Raw genomic sequence first — 18,511 nt, forward strand, 5'->3', positions numbered from 1 at the left:
TGTAGTGAAAGAGCAGCAACTATTCCACCTCCTTCATTGGACATTGGAGATCCAACCCTGACACTTTAAAGTGGCTATATTCCACATTTGTATATGCTCTTATAGCATTGTTTTTGGCCACAGCAGGCCGCTGTTATCAGTGAAGAAGCTCTAAAAAAACACTGTACACTACCTGCTCTGAAACAGGCATGGTTAGCAACTAGCTGGTGACAGGGTTGGAAAGCAACTTTTTTGTCCACCTGCCACTGTGGCTGGTGGATTCCAAAACCTAGCAGCCATTCAACAGATTACCATTGTCTTTTTGGATGGTGAGTGAAGCAAATCTAGCAGCCACTTGCATATTTTACCAGCATTTGGCTGGTGGCCGGTGCTAATTTCCAACCCTGGCTGGTGAACATAGCGGAACGTTTGGCAGATAAAGAGCCAAATATTTCCCTCAGGAGTGGGTAGAGACCAAAAACAGAGCTAAAAGGAGGGCAAATATTGGACTTTCATTGACCAGGGGAACACAAATGAATGATAATGTTCTTCAATAACTGCTGGATGTGTAAATAAGCAACTGTTGGCCACCATATCAACTTAAAGGGACAGTGTGTAAGATTTGGTGACATCTAGTGGTATGGTTGCAATAACAACAATAATACTACTTTAGGAGCAACAAAAGTCAGCGCCCAGCAGCAAAGCTACGCTTCTGCCATTTTGGACTGAAAGCGACTACCGGACGCCAGTAAAACATTCACCTACAACGAGCCGTACAAAAGTAAAACAAAATTATTTCTATTCTATTGTCATATTTAATGTCTCTACCGAAATGGCCTTTGTTGAACAATAAAAATATTATAAGCTTTTTCAGTCCAAAATGGCAGCAGCGGCTGTTGTCAAAAAACACCGGAGTTTCATCTCTTTGATTCTATACTCTTTAACCACAGTTTTGCACTCTGCAGCTCACATTTCTGTAGTTTCACAAGCGTGTCAGAGAACTACGGTGGCCTTCAGGTAACGTAAAAACGTGAAAGACTTTCTAGAGCCACTGTTTGGTTGTCCGTTCTGGGCTGCTGTAGAAACATGGCGGAGCAACATAGTGGACTCCGTGAAGAGGTCCCGCTTGATATGTAGATATGAAGGGCTCATTCTAAGCTAACGAAAACACAATGGCCATCGCCCTCCAGTTTTAAGTAATTAAAACACATATAGGGTATTTATATTCATCAATAAGAATCAGAGCACCATATCTTTATGATTAACAGTTCAGCAGCAATACTGTTGTTGTGCAGTGACCGTTCAATAAATACCATACTTAGCTTATTTGTTACCTATAATGGAAGATGAGGACATAATGGTTATGCTTTTATATACATCAAATAGATCTTTTCATTGCCATTCGGTTGCAAGGGCAACAACTTTGATCAAAGTGTACTTCCTGTCATCTGCTGCTTTAACAAACACGGCAAAGAAAATACAAAGGGGGCCCATTATAATGTTTTTGAAAATGTCTAAAGAGATGATATCTTTTGTGCTCATGCTGTGTTTATCTGTTCAAGTTGGTTATTTCCATTCCATATGTAGATTACTGTAGGTCATTCAACAGCCCTTCACTCTCTTCCTTATTCAGCTCATTTTTTCCCTGTCTCGTTCTTTCATGATGCTATAATTACCCCTCTGTGACCCTTGGACAAAAGGATGTGTTTTGCAGAAAACAAATGCGAAGCGACATCCACTTATGATTCTGATGCATGGGTGAGGGGCTGAAGAGAGGTTACCCATGAACAGGTTTTCCTTGTCACCCAGACCAATGTTCTGTATTCCCAAATTGAGAAAGAAAAGCATATTACTGTGGAAGTCCCACTGCCCCTATTGTTCCTGCTCTATATGGGGCATGTTGGTGAGTGGGTCAAAGATAGAAAACAGGAAATGCTGCGTATTGAGTTGCAGCTGTGGCCTTTGTACCCCGTTGATGTCATGGAGTTCCTCTGATCTAAGTGACATTGGAAAGTCCAACTTTTGAGAATTGCTTTTCACAGCAGCAGCGGGTTCAGTATTACAGTGTGTATAGGTCATGTTAGATTCAGTAAACCATGCTGTGTTAGGGCTGGTCTCCAAGTCGGGTTTCCACACACATCATTGTAGTTTGTATGAGAAAATTGGTTTTGTCTTACTTATACAACCGTAGAGAGGAACACTGGTACATTTCTCCTTATAAGGCCATATATTATACAAACTGACTCCTTATTTATGTTCTCTACTGACTCTATCAGTAGCTGCAATCTTCGGTCATGCGGACAAATTATGTACATCATTCCTCGAACCTGCACCGTCTTTTGTGAAAGTGCTTTTAGAGTTTTTGCACCCTCATCTTGGTGTGACAGACGATAGCCGGTGGATTCTGAGATTGCATTTCGGCCGATGCGTTACGCCTCTTTTGCTCTCCACACGGACTGTTCGCCTGCATTCAACCAAAGCCTGCTCGAACGTGATTGATCACTACTACTCAGACTACAAACAGAAACCAGAACGCTTCTGATACCAAAATGTTGACCCGTTGCAGAATCTGTTTTTAGAGATTATTAGTTTTCCAATAAAAATGAAAAGAAACAACAACAAAACAAACAGGCACAACAAAAGAAAAAAAACATACACACCAAAAATTACAAGCCACAAACCATAACACTGACTTTAGCGGCCGCCGTTACCCAACGCGACACAGTTATTTACCATATAGATAGATGAAACGTAAAAGTCTCCCAGGCATGCTTAGCTCCATGACTACCCCATCACTTTTAGCCAAGGTGACCTCAGTGTTATTGCTTTCTTGGCTGCTTTTCCTGCTCATCACTGCTTCTGAGATGGCCACCAATGGGACCTTGGGTAGTCAAACATGTCCCTCCAAAAGCTAGCCAATCGAGGGCACTTCCAAAATATATGTGTATGGTTTGGAGCCTCCTCTCCGCACTTCCTCCAACATGCACTTGTTTGACCCGGGTCTATTTAGGAAAGGATGTGAGGGGTTCTGAAGAATCTGTTTTTCCACTGGAACTCTCTCTGTAAGTTCACCTTATGAGTTTCTGAGGAGATATTTTCCCAAACCTCCTCACTAATTTCCAATTCAAGGTCTCCCTCTCATTTTTGTTTGATATGAAGGATGTTTTCTTGTTTCATACTATAATTCTCTGTATCAGGGGTTTCCCCTCAGACGAAGCTTGGGAAAAGGCGCCCCCTCACCCCTCCTTAGTTTAGTTGCTTAGTTTTGCTTAAGTCCTGGATTCCTATGGGATCATGATTGTTATTAGATCCCATAGGCACTCAACAATTGGGCTGTTTCACATAATTTCAGACTACACCAAATACATCAAAAAGATCTGTCCTAAGGCATTTATTGCTTTCTGACTCTGGGGGAAGTGGGAAAAACAGTAATATTCCCCAAAACTACTGCATCTTTTTAACCAAATCACACACATTCAGGCTATTCTATGTGTGTTACTAATGTCATATTTTTTTCATTTCCACTCACTGAACCTGTTTGGAGCCCTCCCTGGGGAGACTCCCACTTAGAAGACCTCAGCTCTATATAGATCGGGTATCGGCCTCTTTGTGTGCTTTCTGTCTTGAATCTTTAGCAAGTATGGAATCATTTGTCTTTTTAACCATTAACATAACTGTTTCACTTTTCTTTTCTTTTTAGTTTCCCTTCTAAAACAGCCATCTGCTGCCTGCAGTCACCCACAGCTTTGGGACTCCTGATTTATACAAAATGCATCAATAATTTAAAGGTTCTAAATTCGATATTCAGAGTATTAATATAGCAGCAAACAACTTTTTGCTGTAAAGATATAGAGGAGTAATGTCTACCTGAGCAGAGAACAGAGTCACAAGTCCAAGCTTCTCCGAGCTTTGTTGAGATATCCGGGCCGGCAGCGCTTTTAATGCATCTTTATGAATGTAAGTGTGCCCACTGGATAGCTGACGGCCACCGCTCTGCACTGCCCGATCGACAGCGTCGTTGCGGAAGCGTTGCAACCACCATCCGGTTCCCACTCAGGTTAACACTGTTACCTCTGCAGCACTTTCACCTTTGTTTGCACTGTTAGCACTGTTAGCTGCAAGCCACCACCTCGCCGTCGCCATGTTGAGAGGCAATAGAAATGCTCCCAATCCCATATTTAGCAAATTTTAAAGGGTAACTTTGTTATTTTTCAACCTGGACCCTATTTGCCCATGTTTTCATGTCTAAGCTTGTTATAGCTTCACATGCAGACTGTGAAGACCCTGATGAGTAAAGATTAATCTTGATCTGAAGGACTTTGAGCTGAGTGTTCAGACAACTTTGAGAAAGAAAATATTTCTCTCCAGAAATTGCAGTTATGTTATGTGCTTTTCAATGCCTCAATGCCAGTGACAGCTATGCCAGCTATCACTGGCATTGAGACATTGAAAAGCACATAACATATGCCAGTGACAGCTATGCCAGCTATCACTGGCATTGAGACATTGAAAAGCACATAACATAACTGCAATTTGCAGGAGGTTAGCTGACGTGTAATACTTATGTTGTATGGTAAAACCATCAGCCGTCGCCTCTGCCTCTGAACTCACCTGAACTGAGATTCCAGCAGGAAAGTGTGGGTTGTCTTACTTTGACAGTTACAACAGAGCAGTATTTGTGGGAACTTTCAAGGACAGGTGGTAAAACTAACTTAATTCCTGAAGGACTTCTGATTCCTGCCCAGTTAGCTGCTCTTTGAATGAGAAGACAAGGAGTGTAATACAAGAGCAATATGAGACTCTGAAACAGTGAGTGTCTGATGAAGTGTGACGATTCAATGACAGCCCACGCTCAAATTGCTGTCTGGACTGTGTTTTCAATTTCATGCTACTGCTGTAAGAACTGCTGTAATTTCAAAGACCAGGCAGGAGATAGTCAGAATGTGTGATCTGGTTCACAGATACAAACCTGCGTACACAAATGTCTTTGTTTTGTAATCATAGTAGGTTGTCTATTCGATGTACATTTGTGGAAAAGCCCACCAACAACCTGGTTAAAAAATAGATTAGATTAGATGCTGTAAGCTCTTTCTTGGCAATTTGATCACGTACAAAGCCTGTTAAAGTGGGATAGAAAAATACGGACGTCCACTTCTGCAGGAGAATAGTTTCTGTTGTTGTGGTTATTGATCATCTGAAGTAGGGCTGGGTGAAATATCGTATATAGTTGATGTACTCCACTTAAAAAAAGACGTTCCCACTTTAAATAATTGCCATGGTCTCTGAACATATGAGAAATGCCTGTTTTTAGCTTCCCGTGGGAAGAATGAACATGTAAGAGTCTGTACATTCTGGAGGAAAAGCTACTTTTCTCTTTTAAGAGCATGGCACTTATTTGACTGTAGTCTGTTGTCTCGTCTCTCCCATGTGTGTGTATCTCATTCACTAACATGAGTCGCAATACTTATCGGAATGCACAGATTTGATTGGCCGTGTAGCATCACGTGAGAAGATTATAATGCGTTTAAAACTAGTTTCTTGGGCCGCAAAACCAGTGTCGTAAATGCTAGAAAAGGTGCGCCAGTTGAAATATAAATGCTCTGTCAAAATTGAATAAGTAAGGGATAATCTGCAGCGAGTTCAAAACAATGACCCACTAGCTGCACATTATCCCGCTTATTACACGGCTATTTACTTAAGAAATCAATAATTTGACACAAAAATGGTCCTCCAGAGTCTGACATCAGAACTGCATGCGCCCATAGCAACGGTCAAAATATAGGATGTAGAACGCCATGATTGACCAATCAAAATATAGTATTCAACCAAGCTGTGTAATAATTCTCAATAATTTATTGGTTTTAGGTCCGATATAAATTGAAACTAATGGATAGTTTCATATTCTTCAAGTCTACTGAAAACATCACTTACATGCTTACATATACATAGCAACAGTTTTTGGTCCATACTGGCTACCAAGACATCCCTTCATAATGCAATCCACTGTAAGCAATGGGGGACAAAATCCACAGTCCTTGTTCTGTGAAAACATGTATTCCATAATTCAGCTGAATTAGATTAAAATGAGGCTTTAGCAGTCTGAGTTTGACAAACCAAGAATGTATCATCCAGGGGACACAAAAAGGAGATTTCATACTGAGCTGCAGAGGAGGGACAGTAACACAAACAGGACATTTTGTGCTAAAAGTAGGGACGCACAAATCCAGCTTGGTCTCGACACGGGGCATCTGCAGATACTCAGTAACAATTTGATACCAGTGCTCTCTTTTTGCCACGTTTAAATCTCATTGCATAGAAGTTATTGGGAAGATTTTATGTAAGTGTTACTAAGGAACGCTGTGATGCTTAAAACTGAGTAAGTGGCCCACCGTGACTGAACTAATGTAACTGAGAGCGGAAACAATGAATAATGACATTGACAAAGAAATTATATTAAATGTGGATCAGTCCCGTCTGGCTGATAGTCCTCTTAATAGAGTCACTATTGGCACAGATAGAGCATTCCTATTGAAAATACAGTGACTTTGGAAAGTACCCACTTGATTTGTCAAACTCAAGCTATTGAATACGTTGGCCCAAAGCGGCAAACTGTAGGGGGGTGAATTTTTAGATAAGATTAGATTGTTTATTATATATTATATAACTAGCTGTCTGCTCTGCTGCGTCATCCAGGCCCGCGTCAGCACACCGTCCATCCACCTCTTTGCCCATTTTTGGATTAGCCGGGAGTGAGGTTGTGTTGTCACTGCCAAGATGGCGACAGCCGGAGCGGCTGTTCAGAAACCTATGGGTGACGTCACGGAGACTACATCCATATTTCATATAGTCTGTGAGTGGCCCTGAGAGCTCAACGCATTGCGAATTAAGAAAACACATGCAAATAGACACAACACAAGCAAATGAAGAAACATCTTCACCAATTTGACAACCAGGGGACACTTAAAAGTGATGCACACAGCTGGGACACGCAGCACTTGTTGTTGCCATTTGTGGCTTATGAAGTCATTGAAGACGACTATCCATTATTGTGATGGCATGACTCAGATATTATTGCAGATATGTGCTGTTTAACTAACATTAGCTTTTTGCTTATTATTATAATTTCTGAATCATGCCATCATAATGAAGGATAGGTGACTTCAATAACTTCCTAAGCAACAAACCATGGCAACAACAAGCGTGTCACAGCCGTGTGCGTCACTTCTGTTGGTCACAAAGCTGCTCATCATCGCAACTGCTTTTCTTTATTAATTCTGAATCAAGGTCAAACTATATTCAGCAGCACTAAACAGCAAATAAAAAAAAAACATCCAACAATAATGAGTGTCCTGATTGATTTGATTTTTTTTTTCCGTCTCTGAGCAGTGTCCTCGTTGTGTTGTCCGTAATTTTTAAAAGGATGCAGAAAACAACAGAATGAAAGAACAGAGACACTTGTTCTACCAGGCATGTGTGTTCATTTTCAGCTTCTACAAACTCTGATCAGAAAGAAGTCCTCTAATAACCTCTAATAGTCCTCTACATATGCCACAGTCCTCTACTATATCTGACCTCTGTTTGTCACCTCTCTCTCTCCCTCTCTCTCTCTCTCTCTCTCTCTCTCTCTCTCTCTCTGTCACCCACACAGGAGCAGTTTGCCTCCGCGATCGGCTAACGTTTCGTTTCTGTCAGACTCTCCGCTGGCTCGGCCGCTGCCACTTGCCCACTGTACAAGCGCAGTGCTGCAAAACCTGCAGCCAGCGTTCCCGCTCTAGCCGCACGTCTCGCCACTGAGCTGCAACCAAGTAACCACTCATCATCAACAGCAGGTCAACACTGATGATGAAATATACTGTATATCACCATCAACAATCTGAGCCCTTTCCTGATGTCTTCACCACTATAGACTAATTATGATTTAGTTCCACTCCAAAACTCTGCATGTTTGTGCCGGTGGTGGTTAATAATTGGAAATATAACAAAGCGTTGCCTCTCTCTCTCAGCAAAACAACAAGAATGTAAATATTTGTTTGCACTTTTTATATTATACAAGTTGACCATAATGACAATTTATGAATCAACAGATGTGGTGCTATACTGTATAAGGGCTCTCCTATCAATGTAGCCAGCTTAATAATGCATTATTACACATGTAGATGAACCACTCATTAACCTTTATGGTTGGTACAATGCTTTCATTTTATTGACAGCAGCAGATTAAGACAGACAGGTAGGCCTGTACAATTCACAATGCTCTTTTTACGTATAATGTGGTACAAGTGTTATGAAGCAAAAAACAAGTGGTGCATAAATGCTTCATGTGACAATTATAAATAATTGACTGTTTGCTAAGCCCCTCCCCCTGTAGTTACTTATTTTTAGGCCAGCCAGGATGTTAGACTCGTACTGGTTCCCTCGACAAAAAAACAACGGGATTTTTCCTTTGGGTTTTGGATTATTGCAGAAAATAAACTCTGTGGCAAACAAACATTTGACTTCAACGTCCCCATCCGCTTCCAACTTGTAATTTGATTTGAACAACCTCTGTAGTCTCATTTTAAGACCCGTAAAAGCCTCAATATTCAGTGGGGTATTTACTGACGTATTTTATGTCGTAGAACAAAACGTTTCTGAAAATCTCTTCAGCTTGTGTTAACCACAGACCTTATGTCAGGCATCTAACTAAAAACCCATTGACTTCCAGAAGAGGTAACTGGAAGTGCCAAAAGGCTAACTCATTGCTTTTGGTTTTAGGACTCAATCCTACAGCACTCTATTCACACCACTTCAACGTGTGGAGAGATCCAGAGCTTGACAGGCCTGCAGTGCCTAGTTACGGTTGCTAAGCTATATTTGGACAATCGCTGTTCGGGGGGGAGTGATTTAGGAAACAGTCAGTTGGTATGTTTGATGTCCGCAGCAGCTTATAAAAAGCCTTTTTGAAGTAGCTGTATTAGTAACAGCTATGTTATGTCACACACGCAATTTTTTTTTAAAGTCACAAAGTAAAATGTAAAAAAATGTAGTGGAGCTGCAGGAACTACTCGGTGCTAGAAGCCACACAGGCTCCGAACATTTTGGGTCAGGTATTGGCAGGCCCAGTGCCTTATCTACTTGAATATTGGATCATTTGAGTTAATGTGAGTCAAATTCAGCATTTTAGAATACATGTTTTTTTTTAAGTGATTGTGAAATTATTGAAAATGGAGGGACTCGCTAAGTCAGTGTCATATCACATTAGGTTTAGCTCGGTGTATTAAGGAATTAGCTATAAATATATTATTTTATACTTTTGCGAATGTTGTTTTTAGTTTAGGAACTGAACTCTTATTGACGCTCTTTCATCTTTTCTGCTCGTTCCTGCATTCACAATCATTGTTAGCACTGACACGCACGGTATGCCGTCTGCAATTCAGTCTTTTCCGCATTGAAAGGCACTTCAGACTTATCAATGCAGTCCAGCCCACGCAGCTGTATGCTAATGTCAAAGGAAGGAAAACCTTTTTGCTATATTGAACAAAACAATCAATTCTTTAAAGGAATACTTCAACAACAAATGATCATTTTTAAATCAATTACACCCCCGTGTTACCTTGAATTCTTGCACGCCTCCACGGTGAACAGAGACTCGAAAGACGGAGAAAAAAGTCTTGTTGAATTGAAGTGAACGATGGCCGCGTTTAACAACGGCAAAACGATATCAAAACATCCGTTTGTAAACTCTCACACAACTCTTGCAGTATAATCCAAGTCTCATTTATCCAGTTGTATAATCACTACTTCAAAAACATGTGCATATTAGCTAAAACCTTACTATTTAAAACACTTCGGACTCCCACAGACAAGTAATGCGCCTGTGCAAGCGTGAGACTCTTTATGCGGAAGTGTTTTAGGTAAGGGATAACGTACAGCTGGCAGGTCACTGTTGTGAAATAAACCCTGACAGGGTCTGCCAGAGTCCGACATCAGAACCGCACTCATAACAACGCTCTGCTATAAAGAAATAACAGACTGTAGAACGTCGTGATTGACCAATCAGAATCAAGTATTAAACAAAGCCGTTTAATAAATAGTACAGTAAGGTTTTAGTGAAGATGGATGTGTTTGGGAGGTAGTGAGCATACGACTGGTGTTACACCCCACCCTTGGGCAGCCCTATGGGGCAAACAACACTCCACCACTGACCCAAATCAACCACAGAAGACACCTTTTAAACTCTCAAATCCATTAGATTTATTTACAAAGATCTACAAACAAGACAACAACACCAAATCATAGGCTGAGAGGCAGCGAGACCAGCTGTTCCCTCTCTCCCTTCTGCTGCTGCCACAGGAGCTTTTAAGCATTTCTTTCCCAGGCCAGGTGCACCTCGCTGAGCAACGCAGCACACCTGGGCAGAGCTGCTGCAGAGGGAAAAGGGACAACAGCACAGGGAACACATGCAGCCGTAACAACTGGATAAAAGTTGTGTGGGAGTTTGTAAACAGATGTTTTGATACAGTTTTACTGTTGTTACACACAGTTGTTGTTTACTTCATTTCATCAAGAATTTTCTCCGTCTTTGATTCTCTGCAGAGGCATGCGAGAAAAACAATGTTCTCTTCAAGAATTCAAAATAACACGGGGTGAGTAAATGATAGACAGATATACGGGTCATTCTGTTGGTGAATTATTCCTTTAAGCTGAGTTAAGGTGCCTTAAGGCTATATATCATCCCATCAAAATAGCTGCTGAAGCAGTGCTGCAGCTTTACAGAGACATTTGTTTGCTAGAAGAATGGAACGTTAACGTGCCTTTGTGTATATATAAGGCATTTGTTGAAAGTAATCTGATTTCTCATGTTGCAAAACCTTTTCATTGACGTACACGCTTTCCTCAAGCAAGCAACACAGGAAACAAGTTACAGTTGGAGTGTAGTTACATCTCACACAGTTGAAATAATGCAGAAATAATTTACTCTTAATGTGTATTAAAAATAAATGATACCTGCCCTATATATTACATTTTTTATGTGTTTTTAAAGTACATTTTTCTTTAAAAGTTTACAGGTAGGTGCTGGGAACGTAACGTTCATATGCTGCCTTGTTCAGTTTGATGTCTCAAAATTACGTCCATTTGAAGTTCTCAGGATTCAACTGATCACACGATAAGCCCCTCCCTCCTTGGTAACTGTTGCTATGCCTGTCAAGCTTTTCATTTTACTCTTTATTTCTAATATTTTTCACTGTTGTTTCTGTTTCATTGCAATCATAATAACTGTATGATTTTTTCCCCTAAGGTTTGGGTAGGGAACGTTATGTGACTGAATCATAGAGTAATGTATGGAGAGCTGAGGTCACAGACTAACTCATGCAAGAAAGACTAAGGCTAAAACTTAAAGGTGCAACGCAAACAGACAGTATGTTTCACTTTTACCAAACAACAGGTTTCATGGATGAGGATCAGATGGGTTTCGTAAATGTATCTCTGGTAAATCTCCCCAAATCCAGTAAAGAACCAGGACAAAACCACTAACCTTAGACATAGTAGCATCTGGGAGCACACTCCTCACACTCATTAGATGTGACAGTCTTAGTGAATAGGTAGGGCTAGCAGTTATTATGCCGCATCCCATTTACCTTGGAAACCGGAAGTCGGAGCTAGGAATGACGTCACGCAATTTGCGTACTAAGGTTTTGTACATACTAAAACATCTCACATACTGTTTTAGCGTACTAAATAGCATGTTAGTATGGAATTTCAGACGCGACCATTGTTTACAGCAGCATGTACTTGTCGTGGTAGGAACAGCTTAGGTGGACGCAGACATTGTTAATGTTATCAGTTACACCTGTGCTCTTCCTGTTAGAACCACATATACGCTGTAAAAAAAAAAAAAAAAAAGGTCTTCCTATTCCTCACACTTTTATTCTGGTGTTTTTTGTTTTAAAGGGCAAAAAAATGAATTGGTAGTTTCGTCATGCACACCTGTTAATTTATTTTTCAGAGATAATGTAGAAGACTCCAAACCTAGACACACCTGCCATGCCCAATTAGGATTGTTTAACTGATTGAACAATCAGGGGAGGGCTGGAAGGGTCAATTAGATTTGTAATGGGCTGATGAATTCACATTCCACTTATAAACATATGAAACACAGTTGACTGCAGGGATTATGCAAGCCTTTACCTTTTTCTCATTTTTTGGACTGATTTGTTTCTGTATCTTTTCTGTTGTTCATATTTGTACATTTTAATGATTATGTTGGTTTCCAAGCACAAAAATCCAGACTCTAGCCGAGTGGCTAATAATAGCTACTAAACACATTTTACAATCAGTTGGCTAACTACAATCTCTTAAAAATATCTCACTGTAAACTCCATTTAGATGAACTGTTAATAGGTCATACAACAATTACATGTTTCTGAGAAAATGTTATTCATGTATTAATCAGTGATGTGTTATTATTACATATGGATATTTATATACTGTGCTTTATACTACAAAATAAAACTTTTGAAAAAAAATGCAAATTACAAGTCACTTATGTTTCAGTTGATGTTCACAAATATCAAATGCCTGACAATTGAGATATCTGCACACTTCAACCATCAGGTTCAGTGTCCGTAAAGTCACTTCCCCATCATGGCTGAAAGATCAGTAATCGACAGGTGGCAGCGTCACCATGTGGGTGAACTCTTCATAGTTGACGGTCCCGTTTGACTTGACGTTGGCCTCTTTGAAGAGTTCATCCACTAGACGAAAAGGAAGACAGAGGAAACAGCTTTGTAAGTGGTATTGACAAGAAAGAACGCTGCCTGAAAATGAATTTGTCTGCAACGATTATTCAGAACTGTGTGGGGTTGGAGAGTCTCTGCTGGTCTTTGCCTGTGGGAGTTTTTGACTGTCTGACAACCTCCTTCAAAGTTTAGATCTGCCAACAACAACCATGACCTGTGTGCTGAGCCAGACTGTTATCCCTGGAGTTATCATTAGCAAAACCAAAATGTTTCACCTTTATTATTGGTGATTTTGACTCAATTTAAAGGCTCACAAATGTTTCTAATGTGGTGAATTCAATTATTTAACATGAACAACTTTTTTTCAGGGAACCAAAGTGTACTATGAACCTGTTATTATTAATATTGCTTGGGATGTTTAACACAGCGGTGGAAAGTAACTAAGGACATACTCACGCACTGTACTTAAGAACAATTCTGAGCTACTTGTACTTTACTATGATTATGTATTAGGCCATTGTAGGTTTAAAAAAACAAAAAGGCCAGGGGAGGTGGGTAATGTTACAAGAAAAAACTCAGAAATTTTGAGATTAAAGTCCTGGATTTATGAGAAAAGAAACTTGGGTATTTTTCCATGTGATTGCCTCCCATTGGTTGTTGATACCGTATACTGAAGGTGAGGCCACATCTGCTCTGTCTGTTTCTTTTTAAACCTGATGAAGACCTACAGTGGTCGAAACATGTTGACTTTTGATGACTTAGCCACTACAATAAAGGCTTTTTAATATATTTCCTTCCTCGTTGCCACTTGTTTATGGATTTTGGAGTGCCTGGATTGCCTTCCTGTCTATCCTGATTTTTTTCCCCCGTTTCCTAAGAGCACCTGACAAATTGCCTTACGGTTGAGCACACAGAGCAACCAGAGAGATCTCTTTCCAGTCTGTTTGTCGTTGTGTCCAAGTCCCGCTCAAGGAGGAAGTCTCGCTGTGAACTCTGAATATCTGTATACTCTGGCTCAAATAAATACGGGCGGCCATCGAATTCAAAGACCTCACCTGCATTGTCGAAATCATCTAAATATTCAGCCATGACATTGGAAATCTTTTAGATAACACTAAGCTATGCTTTCTGTACTCCAACACAACAAATGCTGCCTGGCTGCCACTGGATGTTTTCCACTATTTCACCGTAGTCTTCCAGAAACACATCACCTTCACAGATTTCAGAACGAGACTTCTCCTTGAGCGAGACTCTTTCCATAATGTCAGACACTTATAATAACACTCAGAGCCTGTCATGGGAAAAATAAACATAGTAGCACCATAATGCAGCCTGCGAGCAGCTGCCATCTACAGCGCTCTCCCTCTACTACCTCTAATACTTACCTCTAATGCTCCCTCTAATACTGGACCAATTTCAGAAATTGTTGTCCCCATTAGTCAGTTTGACACAAAAACTTTGGAAAATAGGGTCTTAATTGAAAAATCACAAAGGTACCCTTTAAGGAAGCAGCTTGTAATTCCCAGGGAGATAATGAGCTGCAGTCTAAAGTCAGACTCTCTGTAGTCAGAGTGACGGTGGATTGTTTTTCTCTGTTGGGTTTACAGTGCCACAGGGGTGTAGTGAATGTGACACATGAAAGGAAAGCACTCTTTGTGATTATTGTCAGGTGAGGAGGGGAGAGCGGTAGAGACAGGCCGGGCTGGAAGCCAGTCTTTTGACTGAAATGTGTATTGATTTTTCTCATCTCATGGGTACAAACATCTGTTACAGTCCTCTCCAAAACAACAAACTCCAAATCCCCAACCCCTCTTTATCAATCTGTCTTTACCCCTTGATGTTTGACATTCCCTGCAGTCACAAAGCATTAGGACAGAGTTGTTATTCATTAGTTTGATTCTCCACTGGATTTTTAATTAAACAATGACTGACAATAAGTTGAAGGGTATTTTGGGGTGTTCACATTCATATCAGATGAACAGTGTTCTTACACTATAAAACTGAATAAATTCAAAATACTCAAAACTTTGGTGGAAATTGATTACATCAAAATATTTAAGTCAACTAACCTCATTTTGTAAAGTAAATAATTATTAAAATGTACAATGTAAAACTTAAAAGTTTAACTATTTTTTATTATTATTTAAGTGCACTTTTTACTTCAGGGAATGTATTAAAACAATGGCTGAGACGATATGCTTATCTTCGATTCGATACTATCACGATACTTCAATATGTATTGCGACTTTTAACTATTGCAATTCAATATGTAAGGGATAATGTACAGTGAGCTGGTCATTGTTGTGAAATAAACCCCCGACAGGGCCCTGAAGGGGTTTATTTCACAACAATGACCTGCTAGCTGCACATTATCCTGCTTATTACACGGCTACTTACTTAAGAAATCAATAATTTGACACAAAAACGGTCCTCCAGAGTCCGACATCTGAATTGCGTCCATAGCAACGGTCTGTTTTACATAGCAACGGTTTGCTATAAAGAAATAACAGGTCGTAGAACGCTGTGATTGACCAATCAGAATTAAGTATTCTACAAAGTTGCGTAATAATACCGTTTATTGCGATTTTTATGAACTTTTATAACACTAGACCATGGAAAGAAGTTGAATCATACACTTCTAGGCACTTTTACTTCGGAAAATATCTAAATTAATACAGTAAAAATGTTTGATTTTCAGCATGTATGTAGTCAGAGATGTCCTGAAGTCAAATATATCAGTCATTGTCAGGAATTCTGGGGCAATATGTATATATGTAGCTATTTCAATGTACAAATATGGGACTTTTACTTGAAAGTATCTCTAAATTGATACAGTAAAAATGCTTGAGTTTGTGTCGTTATGTAAAGCGCTACAAATTCAACATGGTTCATTGGTTGTTGTTAATACCTTCCAATTTAACCTCATAGTTTGATTTCAAACCCAGTGTGTTTTTATTACAGAGCCAAATAAACTGTCCAAACATCATCAAACTGTACATCCATGTGTTCACTGTGGGTTATAGAACAAAGTGTAATAACCTTATATTGATTACAAAGGTTTTTGCTGTAGCTTTGTATCAACACTCAGCAGCTTCCTCTAGTCTTTTCATCTTGCTCATTTATTAGACTCGACATGTACTTTACCTTCTTTGTGTGTGAGTTTCTCCCCCAGCATGGTGAGCTTGGCCCGGAGCTCAGAGGCCTGGATGTACCCTTTCTTCTGTTTGTCCGTCATCCTCAAGGCCTCCAGGATTTCTGTCTTGGGGTCTTCTTGTTGCATCTGTCTGTGCATCATCGTCAGAAACGTAGAGAAGTCCAGCTCACCTGTCTTTTCTGAACGGGAATGTAACACAAATATTAGGTCTGTGGCAAATAATAATGAAAGAGTTATATTTAACGTGCAATTAATTTGACTAAGGGGCACTTGAGAATACGAATATTGGAATTGTCAATTTTTTCTTGTTGCTCTTCCTATGGCTTCTCCATTTTTTTTGTTTTTTTTACAAGCAAAACAGCAGGTTTCGTCGGTGTTTATAGGCCACTTGGTCATTTTTAAAAATGTATAATTGACTTATAAAAGCCATGAGCTCAAGATTTTACAAAAAAATTAATAATAGTTATGTATATAATGAAAGAAATGGACATATATTTATAGAGCTGCTACGATTAATAGATTAGTTGTCAAAGGAATGTGGAATTAACGCAATAATAATGTATTAATGCAAATTCATTTTAACGCCACTAATTTCTAACGCATTAACGCAAACGATCTTCAGTCATCTTCAAAAGTTTTGACAGCCCTAGTTGTCAACTATTAAATTAATTGCCAATTATTTTGATATTCAATCAGTTTCAGTAATTTTTTAAGAAAAACTTCTCTGATTCCAGCTTCTTAAATGTGAATATTTTCTGTTTTCTTTATGCATTTATGACAGTACACTGAATATCTTTGAGTTGTGGACAAAACAAGACATTTGAGGACGTCATCTTGGGCTTTGGGAAACACTGATCAACATTTTTCACTATTAATCGATAAAAAATACAAACATAATACTAAACAGATTAATCGACAATGAAAATAATGGTTAGCTGCAGCCATGTATATTCAACAAGAACAATTAGAGTTCTCTATAAGCACCACCCAAAATAACCATAGACAAGTAAACCCAGTTCAAAACAAACTCCACCTCCACCGGTTTGACCTCTTAAACCATCGTCACCCTGAAGAAGTTTGACTGGCCCACAAACAAATTAGATTTGTTGTACTTTACCGATTTTGTGAACCTGTAGATGTCTTTCAATTTCACCGAACGTGGGGCTTGTTCCCAGGCAGCGCATAACTGTGATCAGATCTTTAACAACAATCTTGCCCTTTTGCTTCTTGTCATACAAGGAGAAGCACTCCTTGAACTCTGCAAGGGGTATGGAAAAAGTACTGGATTAAATCAGCATTCATTTCATTGTATTATTTAGTAAGGGACATTTTCAGCATAGTTTATCCATCATACAATAGCAGGTTAACATTGGCATTACTTCACAGGAACTAATGAGACTGAACAAGGTCGACCTTTGTTCCTAATGTGCTTCCTTATTTCCTTTTTCAACATGTATTGATTATTAAAAGATAAAGAACAGTAGTTATGGAAAAGACAGATTGGCAAATAGCACATTTCAAACATCATTAAATAATAGGTAGAAAATAACCTGTGGTGCTGTAGAATACTCTTACCATTGATTTGAACTGGTGTGAAGAATTTAGCCTGCAAGGTGACAACAGTATGATGTCACTTGGCAGGTATGTAAATATACACAAAAAAAAACGGTTACATAAGAAAAAACATGACAAAAAGGCTGAATGGAAATAATTTCTTGCTCTTACCATTGTTGCGGTTGCCTTGTCTCTTTCCAGGAAGAAGAGAGTTTCCTGTGGTCTGCGTCACCTGTCCCTCCACCTCTGTTTAAAGTCCACCACCTGTAAGCCTCCACGTAATTTAATATGCGTTGCTGTGGAAACGCAGATATCAGATCCACAGGGCTGCATTGTCCTTTCCCTTTCAACCCCACCACTCAGATAAAAGGAACGGACCAATTATTACCAGTCACCATATGATACCTCAGTGTAGTTTGTAACCACATAAATAGTAAGATTTTAAATCCTTTTAAAGAGGACCTATTGTGCTAATTTTCAGGTATTTGTATATACTTGTGTTTTTGGTTTCTACTAGAACATGTTCACATTATTTAATGTTCAAAGAACTTTACTTTTATCATACCAGCTGTGCTGCAGCATCTCTTTTCACCTGTGCCAAACTAGCCTTTATGCAAATGTGTTACGAGGTGACATCACCACGTTACGGAAGAAAAGGCGGGACTTCAATCGAGGCGTTACAGGTAGTTCAGGAGCAGTGTTTCTGTGGGAGAGAGTAACTCCCTTTGGCGTGGACTTTGGACTTTGTAACTTTAAAGAACTTTTACATGCACAAAAAACTATATAACACTGAAGGAAAGGGCACAAAAAAAAGCACAAAAGCTTAATAGGTCCTCTTTAAAGGCAGAATGAGTAGGATTGTCCTAAAAAAAACAATGTATAGACTGATACCAAAATAATCCCTCTCAATCATCACTTATGACCCACTAGAGGTGTGTGGCTTTATCTGCAGAGACGCTGCCCTCTGCCTGCATTTTCTTATTTTGCTGTGTTTGGGACGTTTCTGGCGTCAACCTCTATAAAAACGTAGCGACTATAGGGGCCAGATCGTAAGCACGCATCCACAAGGAAGCTACGAAAATGATGGACGCAGTGCTGAAAAAGA

General features: G+C 39.6%; 2 protein-coding genes across 3 annotated transcripts in view; one reads left to right on the forward strand and one right to left on the reverse strand.

The window, feature by feature from the left end:
* The window catches only part of LOC119476003 (A disintegrin and metalloproteinase with thrombospondin motifs 7), a 104,888-nt gene extending 92,403 nt beyond the window's left edge, over positions 1–12,485 (forward strand). For both annotated transcript variants that reach the window (XM_037749173.1, XM_037749179.1), the window contains one exon: positions 7,628–12,485. In XM_037749173.1, the coding sequence (XP_037605101.1) occupies positions 7,628–7,773 (146 nt within the window). In that variant the 3' untranslated portion in view covers positions 7,774–12,485. The remainder of the gene's footprint in view (positions 1–7,627) is intronic.
* Positions 11,974–17,938, reverse strand: LOC119476016 (calmodulin-like protein 4). Its single transcript, XM_037749192.1, has 5 exons — positions 17,578–17,938; positions 17,428–17,458; positions 16,970–17,110; positions 15,843–16,031; positions 11,974–12,713 (listed from the first exon to the last, which is right to left on the reverse strand). Exons 1-5 carry the CDS (start codon positions 17,578–17,580, stop codon positions 12,616–12,618), a joined length of 462 nt encoding a protein of 153 aa, XP_037605120.1. The 5' UTR covers positions 17,581–17,938; the 3' UTR covers positions 11,974–12,615.
* Between the last annotated feature and the right edge of the window lie 573 nt (positions 17,939–18,511).

This window comes from Sebastes umbrosus, chromosome 2, assembly GCF_015220745.1.
Source record: "Sebastes umbrosus isolate fSebUmb1 chromosome 2, fSebUmb1.pri, whole genome shotgun sequence".
Classification (NCBI taxonomy): domain Eukaryota; kingdom Metazoa; phylum Chordata; class Actinopteri; order Perciformes; family Sebastidae; genus Sebastes; species Sebastes umbrosus.